The sequence below is a fragment of the Ammospiza caudacuta genome, chromosome 14 (genome assembly GCF_027887145.1).
Source record: "Ammospiza caudacuta isolate bAmmCau1 chromosome 14, bAmmCau1.pri, whole genome shotgun sequence".
Taxonomy (NCBI): domain Eukaryota; kingdom Metazoa; phylum Chordata; class Aves; order Passeriformes; family Passerellidae; genus Ammospiza; species Ammospiza caudacuta.
This window is the reverse complement of record NC_080606.1, coordinates 3,445,717-3,460,854: the sequence shown is the minus strand read 5'-3', so window position 1 is coordinate 3,460,854 and position 15,138 is coordinate 3,445,717. Positions and strand designations below refer to the sequence as shown.

Here is a 15,138-nt window from a genome sequence, read left to right as displayed (position 1 = left end):
CCTTACAATATTAATATATTGGCCTGAAAAAACAAGCACAACCAAAAGAAGTCATATTGCTTAAAGGGAAAAAAAACACCAGTTAAAGGTCAAAACCCTTTTAAAAACATTTTCAGTGTGATTCTCAGCCTCCTGCTGAGCAGCTGTTTGTGTTGATGAGGAGCACTGAGCAGGATGCAGAGCCAATGGTGCTGGACAGCAGCACTGAACCCAGCTGGCGTGGGATGGTGATGGGAGCACTGGAGAAATCCTTTCCTCAGCCACCTGCATGCCTCAGGTCTGTGGGGTTTGGAGACTAAGACTGCATCCAGAGGGATTCCTGTGGTTTATGGCAACCTTATAAATGGTGAAACCATTATTTTAGTATTAGTGAATGTAAAAAAAAAGAAGTAAATTAAAAAAGGTGCAGATGGCTATAAAATAGGCTATAACATGAGTAGGTTTACACTTTTTTTTTCACCTGTGGACAGAAAGGAAACAGTGATGCTGAACCAGATGAGAGCAAACAATTACCAATACTTGGCTGAGTTTTGCAGTGAGAGTGAAGAGAGCTTTGCTCAGAGCCGGGTGGTAACGTGATCCTCCTGCCCATCTTTCCATTGGTTTATAAACAAGTCACAGGCCTCTCCCCATGAATCAAACACATCCTCTGACGAGTCTATGAGTTTGGAGTTAGAGGAACAGATACTGGAAGCACAGTGAAGGGAACTGGTACAAACCACAGGGCACTCCTTGCTCTGTCCTGTGAGTCTCGTGTTCCCACTGTAGGCCACCTCATTGAGGTTAATTTCACTTTTGGAACAATTCTCTTCTCTCTCTCTGTCCATGGGAGAATATTTAATGTCTTTCCACATGTAGTGTGGCTGGATGATGCCGTCTGAGATGGTGTACATTGGTTCTGAGCTGGGCTCGGGGACGTGGCCGTTCATCTTGGAGAAGAGCAGGCCCAGCCTCTTGAAGGATTCCTTCTTGGAGCTGGAGAGTCTCTGCACGCGGTTCCCGTTGCGCACGAACGAGCGCTTGCTGATCCCGTTGCTTTTTGGCTTCTCCTCCACCATGTTGATCCCAGACATGGTTTTAATCAGGGCAGACACGTTGAAGTCCTTCTTCTTGTTGGCTACATTGAAGGACACACTCTTGGCTCTGGGTTTTTCCGCAGCATTGTCCTCGTTTGTCTCCTCCTTTTGGGACACCTCTGTGCTGCTGGTAGAGTAACTTCTCCTCTGGGGCTTCCTGTTGCCCAAGAGGTCAAGAACTTCATAGCGAAAGCTCGAGATGTCCTGTTTTAATTCCTGGGGCAAGAGGAGACAGGAGTTATCCCAGCAGCCTAATCTGACATGAAGGAATGACCACATTCCCTTGGGAAGGCTCAGCTGTGCCAGTGGCTGGTACCAAATCACACAAGAACATCACACCCACGTCCAGTGTCACAGAATTGGGGACCTCACAAGGCTTTTGTCTCCAAAAGTTGGGGACTGGCCCTGTTGATCAACCCCCTCTGCACACCCCAAAAAGTCAGATAAAAGAGTTACAGAAAACTGCTGAAATATGGCAGGAATCCTGCCTGGCTGATAGGCCCAATTTTACATTCATTGGTGACTGTTCTTAATATCCCCCAACCCATTCTTTGGCTCTGTCTGCATTAGGATTGGGAATGTGATGTTGACTCAAATCACATATTTCACTCCTACTCTTTTCCAATGCTCTTGTCTGCATAGCACATTGTATATTAAAATATGGGAAGTGGTCATATAGGAAGACACTCAATAATAACTCACTCTGCCCACAAAACCCCACATTCAGAGCTCCTATGTCACAATTCTATTTCCACACATCACAAATCACCCTAACGAGTTAGTGCAAACTCTGCAAGTGGCTGTTTGAATTAATAAAACAAATTATTATTGAGGAATAATAAATTACCTTGAAGTTTTCTTCAGTTAAACCTTCGTTGGTTTTGGAAGTTCTTATCATTGCAGCGACGTATCTTTTCACAAGATTTCTTATCACTTCCTGGAATAGGAAACAGTCCAAGTGATTCAATTGCTGGATCAGCCCAAACTCTGTTCTTGCTGTGTTTCCCTGAGCTCTTGCCAACAGCAGCTGTCCTGACTCTGCTGGTTAAAAACCACTCACCAGCAGAAACAAAATGCTTCCTTTTAAGCACAGCAAACCTTGGGAAGGGGTGATACAGCTCCCATCTTATGGATGCTCAGTTTTTAACTGTTAACTCAGTTTTAAAGGCAAAGCAGTTGTTTGGTGCTGGGGCTTGTAACTGTGCAAGTCATGGAGAAAAAAAATTCTAGGAGTGCTCTCTCCAAGCAGTTCTTGGATGTGCTCTTTAATCTCAGCTGCTGAAAGGTTTTACAATTACCAATCTCATGTGCACACTGCGTATCGTGATGGACTAAATTTGGCATCTGAAGGTGGTTTATCAAGTATTTGAAGCCAAGGAGCCTATCTTAGCAATAAATAATGTGAAGAACAGCCAGGATCCCATGGGTCAATGGACATTCACCTCAAACCACATCTGCAGCTGCCTGAGTGCTCCCCAAGGGCAGAAACTCCTTTAAGGGTGGCTGCACCATCTGTGGGCAGCACTGGAAGGGCCAAATCACACTCTCAGTGACTTCTCCAGGGACTCTCACTCCTCTGTGTCACCTGTCTGCTACACCCCATGTTTTTGGTTGGATGAGCTCCATTTTGCTCCGCTCATGTCCCTCTCTGATGGCACCAGAAGTAAACTGGTGCTTTGAGCTTGCACATTTATGTGTGCCAGCCAAAACACACCTAGGCTGTTTGTGCCTGTTGTGTGCAGGGAAGAGACTGCTCCAAACCTGCCCTGCATCTCCCCCCCTTCACAAACAATCTGAGCAACACCAAGCTGAAGATGGTGTCTGCAACAAGGCTTTGATGGGAGGTTTTTCAGAGATCCCAATGTCGCAGCCCTAAGCTGTGCTGTGAAGTCAGAAAGCTCCATATGCCAGTTGTCAGAGGTGACTAATGATGTTAACCACCAACTTCTGATAAAAGTGCTCTTCAGAAAGCAGGAGATGTCTTAAGTAAGACAAATTACTAATGGCTTTTGGCAGTGCAGCCTAATGTACCACCTAACATTTTGGAGAATTTTTTTCCTTCCAGCGTGCTGGCATAATACATCCCAGTGAATTCAAGGGCTGAAGTTGGTGTTTTTAATGAAGTTTCATCCTTTTGTAGGTTGAGTTTAATGAGTACTTGATGACAGGCAGGCTGAGAATAAACAAACCAGCAAGATTCAATAAAGGAATTATTCCTCCTTCCCGAGCTGTCCCTAACAAAACAATATCCCAACCACAGTCTGAGTTAGGGGTGCTTTACAAAAAAGAGCAAGAGAGGAACAACACAGGAGTGTAAAAATGCTGCAGAAATAGTTTTAATCAGGACGTCCTGATGGCAATGGGGATGTGACCTTGACTTCAGCAGCTACACTGATACCTACAAGTTTTCCACTATTCCAGAGGGGCTGAAAGGCAAGGACAGATTTACTGAACCATCCACCTCCAACGAGGAAATGCTTTAATCCATGATAAGCTAAATCCTCTTAGAGGACCTACACTTATCAACATATATTCTGGAAACAAGCAAGAACTGAAGTATTGGAAAATGAGGAGGAGAAAGAAACAGCAAGTATAAACTTTATGTGCCCAAAAGTTTACCTGGTAATGTTGATTCTGAATCAGGTTGTCAGCGTGACGTTCCTGGAAAGAGAAAGGCACAGGGGTGTCACCTGTCTGATCCTGCCTTTAGAGCTCCCCATGGCTCTGAGCAAGTGTCTCAGGTTTAGCTGGGTGTGTGTTCTATTTGCTATCTGTCAGAGCTGGGGCAGTTCCCTGCTGTCCATGGGGCAGTTTTTCCTTTCTCTCTCCCACACCAACCCTCCCTGCAGGAGATCTCTGCTGTCCATGGCCACTGAGTGTCCCTGCAGGGCTGAGCCAATGCCAGCATCCCATGGGGAGCTGCTCCGCCCAGGGGAGGAGCCAAGCATTCCTGCCTGGGCACAATCTGAGCCTGGCACAGCACAGCAGCCTCTGCCCCCTGCATTGCCAGAGGAGCAGCTTTCTGCTGCCCTGCATGGCCAGAGGGAGCCCAGGCCCATCTGCAGCAGCCCTGGAGCTGCAGAGGAAAACTCCCCCCTTGTGCAGGATCCCTGCTGCAGCAGAGCCACAGCTGGCACTGCAGGAGGGCTGAGCCCCCATGGCATGGGGCTGGGACACCGCCCTGGCACACAGGGGGCAGGGCATGGTCTGACTCTGGCAGTGGGGATTTTTTTATGATTGCATTTTTATTTTATTTTTCCTAGTAAAGAACTGTTATTCCTATTCCCATATCTTTGCCTGAGAGCTTCTTAGTTTCAAAATCATAATAATTCAGAGGGAGGGGGTTTACATTTCCCATTTCACAGGAGGCTCCTGCCTTCCTAAGCAGACACCTGTCTGTTCAAACCATCACAGCAAGTGATGATCCAGCAACCCTCTGCTGCTCCCTCACAACCCTCCAGAAACCAAGCACAAGCCCGTGAGCTCCTTACTGTGAATGTTTTCAGGTTTTCGTGCCTCTTCTGTTCGTTGTCAGAGTCATCTCCTGGGCACAGCTGGTTGTGGATCCACTTGCAAAGGTACCAGACCGACTTGGGGCTGGGGACAATGTTAAAGGGAGGGGGCAGAGTGGCGCCTTCATCAAAGTAACTCATCCAGAGCTTCGTCCGCGCAAACTTCCACTCGATGTCCGCGTGGTCCTGTGGGAGGAGGGCAGAGGCCATCAGCAGCTGCAGGCAGCTGTTCCTGGGACCAGGCTGAGCAGGGGAGGCGTGAGGGATTCCCCCAGCTGCAGGCAGAGCAGTGTCACACCTTACATCACCCTCGCTGGGGGTGGGCGTCAAAAAATTGGTGTGAAATGTAACCGGAGTGAAAAATACCAACCACTGAGAGACCAGAGGAGAGCAATACCCAGGAAGGAGAATTCCCTGTGCTAGAGGCCGGAATAGAGCAAAACCAGCAAGGAGAATCCTGTGTGTTGGGCCAGAGGAGAGCAATACCCAGCAAGGAGAATTCCGTGTGATAAAGGCCAGAGGAGAGCAATACCCAGCAAGGAGAATTCCGTGTGATAAAGGCCAGAGGAGAGCAATACCCAGCAAGAATTCCATGTGCTAGAGGCCAGAGGAGAGCAATACCCAGCAAGGAGAATTCCCTGTGCTAAAGGCCAGAATAAAGCAAAACACAGCAAGGAGAATTCCCTGTGCTAGAGGCCAGCTTTGTCCTTAAGAGGTTGTGCTTATTAGCTCACCAATGCAAGAAGCAAGAAAACACATTTCTTATTTTGCTCTTTGCTAGCACTTTTATTATCACAAACCACTGTTCCTCATGTCTAAATCAAATGAATTCTCATATTCTTCCCTGGGAAAAAAGGTCTTCCATAGTGGTTTTTGATTTGTTTTTTACGGCCTCCATTAATTCTGCTCTTATAAGGAAATGACACATTTTATGTGCGCTGTGTTTTACATCCTGCCTCTGCATTATCCTTACAGAAGCCAGGAGACACTTCACTCTTGGGTTGGTGGGTTTTGTGTTTATATTATCACTATGATATCTTGCTGTGCCCTGGTGTTTTTCACCCCAACAAAGTGGAGGTGGGAAGTTAACACCACCATTTCACAGCTGCACAGACAGACACAGGCTCCATACAGATCCCAGGAAAGGAATGCTGAGCTATGGAAGAGACTGACCTTACAGACTTCAGAATATCTGGGTTTGGGGAGCAAAATTTAGTCAATTTTTAATGACGGTGGAGCCAACCCAGTAACACAGTGCATATTCCCTCCAACACCAGGGCAGAGGCAGCTCCCTGCAGCCAGAGATGCTGCAGGGACCCAAACCACACCTCATGCTGCTCTGTGCTGGTTTTAAAGTAAAAAAAATGCCACTGCTTTGTAGGTTCTGCAGAAATTCTGACATTAGGCAGAAAAGGGGGGAAATAATTAGTGCTGAACGCAGCTGACAGCAGCACACTGAGCAGAAGTGGTGTAGTGTGTGTTGTTACCTCCGCAGAGCAGCGCTAAGCTGATGGTTGTGACATTTCAGCATTTGCGCGAACGGTGTCTGACACCAGATTAAACCAGAGCCACAGTGATTCAGCCTAAGAACAGCACAAGGTGGGAGAAAAGGACAATGCAGGAGTTTAATTTTCTGAGGAGATTTCAGCGAGGCTGGAACAAGCAGCTTATTGAGCGAGGGGTGCTGGGCTGCAGCTCTGGCAGGCAGGCACTGAAGTGTAGGACAGGGAGTTTAATAAAATATTGCTGAACATCTACCCAAAAAATTACTACACTGGCTCTCTGGCCATGCTCCAGCGCCCTGACACGGGTAAAATATGCTCACATTTTGACAGTGAGGTGCAGCTGAACTCCATTTTGGTAATGTATTCAAATTACATGCAGCCCTGGATTTAGAATGACTGTCTCAGTGGCCCAGGAGCACATTAATCTCTGCAGATGGTCTCAACCAGCCCAGAACATCATTGTCCCCTGCCAGTTTACCACAGGGGTTCTCTGCAAGCTCAGAGGTGCAGCCTGTCCTGCCCCTTTTTCCTCAAACACCATCACACCCCATAAACGGGTGAACTGCAGCATTGCTGTCAAGTGTCACGAGTTGATGCTGCTGGAAATGAAGTCCTGGGTAGTAAAAAAAAGGCAGTTTGTAGCAGTGGGAATAACTGCCACCAGAAAGAAAGAGAAGGAAGGAGGGAGGAAGGAAGGAAGGAAGGGAAGGGAAGGGAAGGGAAGGGAAGGGAAGGGAAGGGAAGGGAAGGGAAGGGAAGGGAAGGGAAGGGAAGGGAAGGGAAGGGAAGGGAAGGGAAGGGAAGGGAAGGGAAGGGAAGGGAAGGGAAGGGAAGGGAAGGGAAGGGAAGGGAAGGGAAGGGAAGGGAAGGGAAGGGAAGGGAAGGGAAGGGAAGGGAAGGGAAGGGAAGGGAAGGGAAGGGAAGGGAAGGGAAGGGAAGGGAAGGGAAGGGAAGGGAAGGGAAGGGAAGGGAAGGGAAGGGAAGGGAAGGGAAGGGAAGGGAAGGGAAGGGAAGGGAAGGGAAGGGAAGGGAAGGGAAGGGAAGGGAAGGGAAGGGAAGGGAAGGGAAGGGAAGGGAAGGGAAGGGAAGGGAAGGGAAGGGAAGGGAAGGGAAGGGAAGGATTCCTGCTCATTTTTAGTTCATTTGTCTCTGCCTCCAGAAGCAGGGCTGGCTGCTCCCTGCCCTCACCTGGAAGCTCCCTCATGCCCATCTTTCCACCTGAGCCTTCCCAGGTCTGGGCAGCCTGAGCTGAAACAAGAGGAACAATGGGCACTGCAGGCCAGGTGAGCCCAGAGGGACCAGGGAGGGGGGAGAGAAGGGGCCTGAGCTGCACTTTCTGTGCTTCACCTGGATATAGAATGATTTATCATGGAAAAACCCTCTGAGATCATCAACTCCAGCCATTCCCCAAGGCTACCACCACTAAGCCCTGGCCCCAAGTGCCACATCCACCCTCCTTTTAAATCCCTCCAGGGATGGGGAACCACACCACTGCTCTGGGCAGCTGTGCCAGTGCTGGACAAACCTTTAGGGAAAGGAATTTTTCCTGATAGCCAAGCTAAACCTCCCCTGCTCTTTACTCAGTGGCAGCTGCACGTTGCTGGTCTGAGCATCTACAGCATTTTGTAGGGGAAGATCTGCACAAGCCCAGGGCTGGATTACACAGCCCTGCTGGGGCTGAGCAGGAACTAAACCTGGCAGCACTGCCTGGGGCAGCTGGGGAGCTCTGGGCAAGGCAGGAGCTGAAGGATGGTGCAAAGACTTCTTTTGGATAGAGACGGATCTTTTGAGTTCATTGTCAGCACAGGAGTTGTCGGGATCTTTAGCTGGTCAGAGTGACCACAAGAAAAGTTGGAAAGTCTCTTTTCCCAGCCTGGCACTTGAAGAAGGAGTCAGGGCTCTTCATTTCTCGGTCTCAAGGTTGTTTATTGTTTCTTATCTATAAAATATTTTCTCCTGCCCTGCCCAGGTCCATCCAGCAGGACAGTTCCAGGCACTCTGCCTGCCCCAGGGCACTGATAAACAGTCTTTATACTAAAAACTACCTGTACAATGTTTACAATTACTTTCCAATACCCATCACCTGTGTTAGACATGAGCTTCTACTCTAAACCAATCTGTGAGTGCCACCATCACAGCAGAAGATGGAGGCCAAGAAGAAGAAGGAGAAAGGCTGGACACACCCAGATCCCTCCATCTTGCCTCCTGAACCCCCATACCAAAACCCCAAAATCTACTTTTCCACCCCGTGATAACTTCACTATTATCCTACCTAAACTGTTGTGGCTTGCTGACCTTCATCTAAGGTTGGTAATTTGCTCCACGGGTCACAATCAAACCCACAGGTGTTTTGGGCTCTGTGCCAGGGTCTCTGAGCCCCCTGGCAGGGTCCTGGCCATCCTGGTCAGCAGAGGGATGTCCTGGGTCCTGACAAGGAGCAGGTGTGAACGTGCTGCCTTCCAGCCCAGCATATTCTGTGATAAATCCACCCCTCGCCTGTACCAGAGCCCATCAAAGGCCTGGTGTCAGTGTGGGATCAGGAGTTTCCTCCAGCACAGCATCAAAGGGCCCGTCCTGGGCTGGTGCAGTTTGGCACTGGATGCTGGATGCTGTTTGAAGAGGAAGGTAAGGCAAATCTCTACCTTGGGGATTGCAAATTTGTTTCTGGGAAAGGAAGGAAAAGGCTTAAAAAGCTTTTCTGCACAAAGTGGGGGTTTTTTTAAAAACTTTTTGTGCTTTCATTTGTAAAATAGCTGGATGGAACATTTCACCCCTGGAGTGTCCCAGGGCAGCCTGGGCAGGGATTGGAGCAGCCTGCTTTCATGGAAGGTTTCCCTGCTATGGCAGAGGCTTGGAAAAGGTGATCTCAACCCAAACCATTCTGGATCCTGTGACTGCACAGGCTTTCCTAGGGCTGAGAGCTGTGGAGCTCAGCAAGGCTCTTCCCTTGGGAAGTTTGGAGGCTGCTCTGAACAAATCCCTGCTGGTCTGGGTGTGCCTGTGCATGCTGCCTTCACCCCACCTGCATTTCTTCTTGTGCTGTCTCAGTCAACAAGTGCACCACAGCCTCTCTGAAAAGACAGACCAGACCCTCTGTAAAAGCTCAAAGTGTGTTCACTCCCCTTCTCTGTTCTGCTGCTGCAAATTCCCCAGAGTTTGCAAACGCAGCCTGTCTCAATTATTCACCTTGATGTTTTGTGAACCTGAGCAAATCAGATGAGAGCTCCTGGCAGCAGTTTTGTGTTGGAAATATACAGCAAAGAGACACTTCAATTTTACTGACAATGTCTTTGCGTGCCAGGAAACCACCATTTTCTTGGTTAGAGCTCTCCTTAGTGCTGTAAGCAATAAAATCCTCACACAGAGCTGCAGCTCCCCGAGCTCTCCTCCCTGTGCTGAGCACCAAAAAACCACTTCAGTGTCTGTTCTGTAGCCAGTTCAAAGCTGGGACATACAGCCAGGACATCAGTCCCTGCAATGGCTGGGAATGTGGCCCCACCAGGTGTGCTCCAGGTTTGGGGTGTTTCCTCACTGACTGTCAGCCCCTGGGCAAGAAACACATTTTTGGGAGCTGCCTGAGTCTGAGCAGTGAGTGCAGCATCCTCCCAGCCCTGTGCTGCCTCATGCAGTGTTCTTAGATGACAACTCTTTGGGAACATTTATAATAAGCTCAAACCCCACATTCACCAGCTTTGCCAGCCTGACCTTGCTGCTTCAGGAATTTTCATCTAAGTTGGGATTTCAGTGTCCTCTCTTTGAGAGCTTCTGTCTCTCTCACCCTTGTTCTTGTCACCATTTCCTTTCAAGCACTGCTCAGCGTTTCAGCTATCAAACACTCCACACTTAAGAGGGCCGAGCCCTCAAGCTCAAAGAATCCATGAACTCAAAGAAACCAGCACTGGCTCTGCTGTGAGGAAAAAAAACCTGTCTCACTTCCTAGCACAATGGGAATGTGTCATCCTGGCCACATAATCCTCTTGCAAATCTCTGCCATTTGAAGTGAGAATTAATCTCCCACAAAGATTTCCCTGTGGGATGGCTGAAGCCATTTCGCTGTAGCTGTTGCAAATATTTTCTAATTCAGTCAAAGTGATGTATTCACAGATGTGCCAGATTTTAAATGATTACCTGCTACACTAATTATCCATGGTAATTCAGACATTAATCTCCGTCCTCATCTCTGTGTAGAAAATGTGTTGTTTACAGTTTCTGAGATGTTTTCTATAAAGATTTCCATCACCTCTCCTCCTTGGGCCACGCAGGTTGGGGCACACTTTGCCAATGACAGCAGTGAGTCCTGACCCAGCTGTCTGGGAAGGTGCTGTCAGCTTTCTGCATGAGCTGGACACTCTGCCACAGGCTCCAGGTTCCTTTAGCTCCCCAGGAGTTATTGCAGCTCCCTCCTGCCTGGGAGCTGGTACAGGGAATCACTGTGAATTCCTCTTAGCACACAGGAGCTGAAGCTCATCCCATGGAAAGCCCGTGGCAAATCAAGGCATGGAGTCCCATCTCCTGGCTCTTAACACCCCTGGAAGCCCTGGGATAGCTCTGAGTTTTGGTTGGCTCAGGGCTGAGATGGATTCTGGGCATCCTGTGGGTTTTGCAGGTGTCCCTGCACTCTGGATCAGCAGAGCTGTAGTTCAAACCCTCAGCTCCCAGGGCAGGGTTAGATATTGAGATAAATTCCTTTACTGTGAGGGTGGGCAGGCCCTGGCACAGGGTGCCAGAGCAGCTGTGGCTGCCCCTGGATCCCTGGCAGTGCCCAAGGCCAGGCTGGATGGGGCTGGGAGCACCCTGGGACAGTGGGAGGTGTCCCTGCCATGGCAAGGGTGGAATAATGTTGTCATCTTATTGCAGAAGTTCCATCCTTCTTGGTGATTTCTCATGGACATCTCCTCACAGCACTGACTCCCTCTTCTTCACAGCTGAGCCAACAAACTCTCTTCTCGACCACCTAATCCACTCTTTTGTAGCATTCATCTTCTCATTGGACACAGCTGTGGCCTGTTAAGGGCAGGGCTGTTCCGGATCTTTGGGGATTAGTACAGCTGCAGCTCCTCAGGGGCGAGACTATCTTCTGCACTCTTTATTTTTTTACATTTTATTCCTCCACAGAATAAGAAGATCTTGGAGGTCCCTTCCAACACAAATAATTCCAATGTTTCTATGAAATCAAATGCTGGGGTGATTTGATGCTCAGCAGCCAGGCATGCTGAGATCCTCCAACTTTTCCACTGTCAAACAACGCCAGGATGACCAGCTCCATGATGGTCCATCTCCTCTGTGCCACTCAGAGGTGCCCAAGGGCTCCTGCCCCTTCTCCTGGGAGTTCCTGGAATGCAAATCCTCCCCAGAGCCACTTGGAAGGAACAACCTACAAAGATCTCTGTCACAGACGTCTTTCATGAAAAATCGTTTCCTTAGGATTTTTCCTCCCGAGAAGCTGAGAGGCCTCAGGAACAAAATGTAAACAATGGTTATCTGCTGCTGTGGAATGCAACAGGTGGAGCTGTGATTGGTCTCATGTGGTTGTTTGTAATTAATGGCCAATCCCAGTCAGCTGGCTTAAACACAGAGCCCGAGCTACAAACCTTTGTTATCATTCCTTTCTATTCTTAGCTTAGCTAGCCTTCTGATGAAATCCTTTCTTCTATTCTTTTAGTATAGCTTTAATGTAATATATACCATAAAATAATAAATGAAGCCTTCTGAAACATGGAGTTAGATCCTCATCTCTTCCCTCATCCCAGAACCCCTGTGAACACGGTCACAGATCTCCAGCATCACTCTGGCTGGCACCGAAAGGGCTGTGTGAGCCTTTCTTGTGTTTCATTACACAACAGGCAGCGGGCTGGGCTGGGATCAGGCTGCTGCCTGTCAGATGCAGATACAGATGGCTCTGACAGTGCCCTGGGGACCAGGCTGTGGCTGAGTGCCTCTCGAGGAGGGCTGGGAAGCTTTCTGGCTGTGCCAGGAGTGCTGCAGTGATTTCTGCAGCAGGAGCAGCTCTCTGCTGCTGTCCCACCCCGGGAACAGCCACCAGCAGCAGCAGCCCCACAGGATCAGGATGTGCCCAAGCTGTGCTTTGCTCTGGGAAGGAAGGAGGAGATGGAACATTTACCTTGCAGGCTACTGAGTAAGGGAGGCTGGCTGCCCCAGAGGCACAGCAACTTCAAAGGTGCCTTTTCTGCTGTGTAATTAGCAGTGCTGCAAAGCCTGAGAGAAGTCATTAGGCTCTATTCAATACATTTCTCTCTCCACGTGCCTCTTTATTGCTCTGTGCTAAACCCAGCGAAGGAAACTGCGCAGAAAATGCATCAGGGCTGGCTTTCAAGCACAAGAAAGATGCCCTTGTGTATCCTGAACAGAAAGCACTGCAGAAAGAGGGTCAGGAGAAATTTAATCTTTACAGAGCTCCACACAGGCAACTCTTGTGCTGTTTCAAAGCTGTTAATTTTGTAATATGTGTCAGGCAAACTGGAAATAACATCAGCAGGGCTCGGGGGTTCGGTGACAAGCTCAGAGAGGCAAGCAGCAAAATTCCAAGCAGGGTATTTGACGTAAGTGGTGCTTAACTTTTTTTCAAAAGAAAGGATGTCATAGAAAGAAAAAAGTCTGTGAGAAAATCAGGAAGCTACAAAGTCAATTAATGCATAGGTAATTCAGCTGCAGCTGGCAACAAATGACTTTGCTTTCAAAGCTGGGGATGACATACTGAGGGGTAAGAACTTAATAGGATCAATCTCCAAAATAATACAAGAAAAAATTACTAAAGGAGGACAACCTAGCATTAGGAAAAGCAATTAGAACAGTGAGGGGATGAGACAGCCAGAGAAGCGATGAAAGCACTGAGGAGCACAAGGCAGGCGCTGGGCAGCAGCTGCAGGGGCAGTGCCCTGGGACAGGCAGCCCTTGGCAGAGGAAAATCAGGGAAAACCCACCTGGAGCAGCCCCTGCAGCAGCAGGCAGGGCAGGACAGGGGGGAAAGGGAGAGCAGCTCCCCAGGATGCAGCTCCAAGGGGGGACACAGGGAATTTGGCTCCAGCACAGAAAAGCTGAGGAAATACTCACAAATAAATACTAGCACTGGGAAACAAGGAAAAGGAATTCTTGGACCAGGATGCAGGTAAATGACTTCAGGTAAGAGCTTGTCTGGTGTGACCGTGTTCACAGGGGTTTTTGGACTGGGGAAGAGATGAGGATCTGACTCCATGTTTCGAAGGCTTGATTTATTATTTTATGATATAGATTACATTAAAACTATACTAAAAGTATAGAAGAAAAGGTTTCATCAGAAGGCTGGCTAAGAATAGAATAGGAAAGAAATTATAAGAAAGGTTTGTGGCTCAGCTCTCTGTCTGAGCCAGCTGACTGTAATTAGCCATTAATTAGAAACAACCACATGAGCCAATCACAGATGCACCGGTTGCATTCCACAGCAGCAGATAATCAATGTTCCATTGAACATTTTGTTCCTGAGGCCTCTCAGCTTCTCAGGAGGAAAAATCCCAAGGAAAGGATTTTTCATGAAAGATGTCTGTGACAGTCTAGCAAAAGGCAGCAAGGCTCTTAGGAAAGCAAACAACACAAAGAAAGAAAAAACCTCAAATGCAAAGTTTTATACAGCAGATAAACCATCACTGGGACTGTGAGCCTTCAGAACCTAAAAGCTGGGGAAGATCCCACATGGCAGAGCCCGTGAAAGAACACACTGTAATGGAGGAAGTGAGGAAAAATTTCCTTAATTTTGCAGTGTCCAAGGCCCCTCACTTGTGCAATGTCAACAAGACGCAGCACAGGACCTGCATTTTGTTATGGGTTGGGTAAAGGACTCCATCTCTGGAGCACAGCCAAAGAGGCTCAGGAATTATGGAAATGGGGTTGGTTGCAATGGAAAGGAAAACCACAAGTGGCTTCTGAGCACACCAGGTGGGTCAGAGAGCAGGGACAGCCCAGCAGATCTGTCACAGGAGCTGTGGCACTGCCCATCCCTGCCCTGCTTCTGCCAGCCCCAGGGAATCAGTTTGTTTGTACTTGGAAAATGCATGCTTTAGCATCTCTGCTATTTATAACCTCCATGTGCAGAAGATATTCATAATTAAAATTTTTATTATGGCTCGCGATGTGCTGCATTCCATAATGTATTTAGGTTATATGTACATATATAGATATATATCAAATATTTTTCATCTCCCAGCAGCATCTTGGATGGAAGCAATGATAGCTAATGAGAAGGCCAGGGAATATTGTATTGGAGAAAACACAGAGAACTGGGGATTGTGCTGGTTTTCTTGCAGTTAAATTATGGGAACTGACACCTTTTTGTTTCTGCAGTCACATTCCAGTTAAGTTCAGTTTTTATTTTAATAGTCAAATAAATCTGAGCAGTGGGAAGGTCATGCAGAGAAGCAGCTCTCTAAAAGCCTCAGCAGGAAGATATCACCAAGGCTTTGTTCTTCCTGCCATCCATTCTCTCTCCTCCATCACTGCCTGATAAGAGCCTCTTTTCACGCTGAAGGTCAGAGAGATAAGGGGCATCTGTGCTGATAACTTCACCACCTCCAGCCAGGTCAGAACCAAGTAACTCTCACATGTCCTGGGGAACTGGAGGGCTGAGCAGGTATGGATAACCCAAAGTGTTGGAGTGCTGATGACTCTGTTAGAGCTAAGGCACAAAATAAACAAACTTAGCCTCATTTTTACTTGCCCTATTTCCAGAAGATTCTCTTTGATTTTTTTTTCCTGCATAGCCAGTCAGGCTGGGATTTGATCTTCAAAGGTCTTTTTTTAACTCAAGCCATTCTAAGAATCCATAACGTTCTCATTGCTAAAGAGAACTTTAGCAATGAGAAAGTTCTCTTTAGCAATGAGAACGTTATGGATTCTTAGAATGGCTTGGGTTAAAAAAAAATAAAAATCTGCATTACACTTGGAGATACTGCTGGGCTCAAGAAAGTGCTTGTTCCTCTCTGAGCATCCATTCCCAAAGCTTAGAATCAAACTGAGTTCTCTGTTCTGGCCTCAGGGTGCTCAGTCTGTCAGTCC

At 48.0% G+C, this 15,138-nt stretch overlaps 1 protein-coding gene across 1 annotated transcript in view; it reads right to left on the bottom strand.

The window, feature by feature from the left end:
- Positions 1 to 557: 557 nt before the first annotated feature.
- Positions 558 to 15,138, bottom strand: part of TRPC5 (transient receptor potential cation channel subfamily C member 5) — a 72,268-nt gene continuing 57,687 nt past the window's right edge. The window contains exons 7-10 of the mRNA XM_058814110.1: positions 4,568 to 4,774; positions 3,696 to 3,737; positions 1,924 to 2,013; positions 558 to 1,292 (exon numbers count right to left, since the gene is read on the bottom strand). Of these exons, the coding sequence (XP_058670093.1) occupies positions 558 to 1,292; positions 1,924 to 2,013; positions 3,696 to 3,737; positions 4,568 to 4,774 (1,074 nt within the window). The remainder of the gene's footprint in view (positions 1,293 to 1,923; positions 2,014 to 3,695; positions 3,738 to 4,567; positions 4,775 to 15,138) is intronic.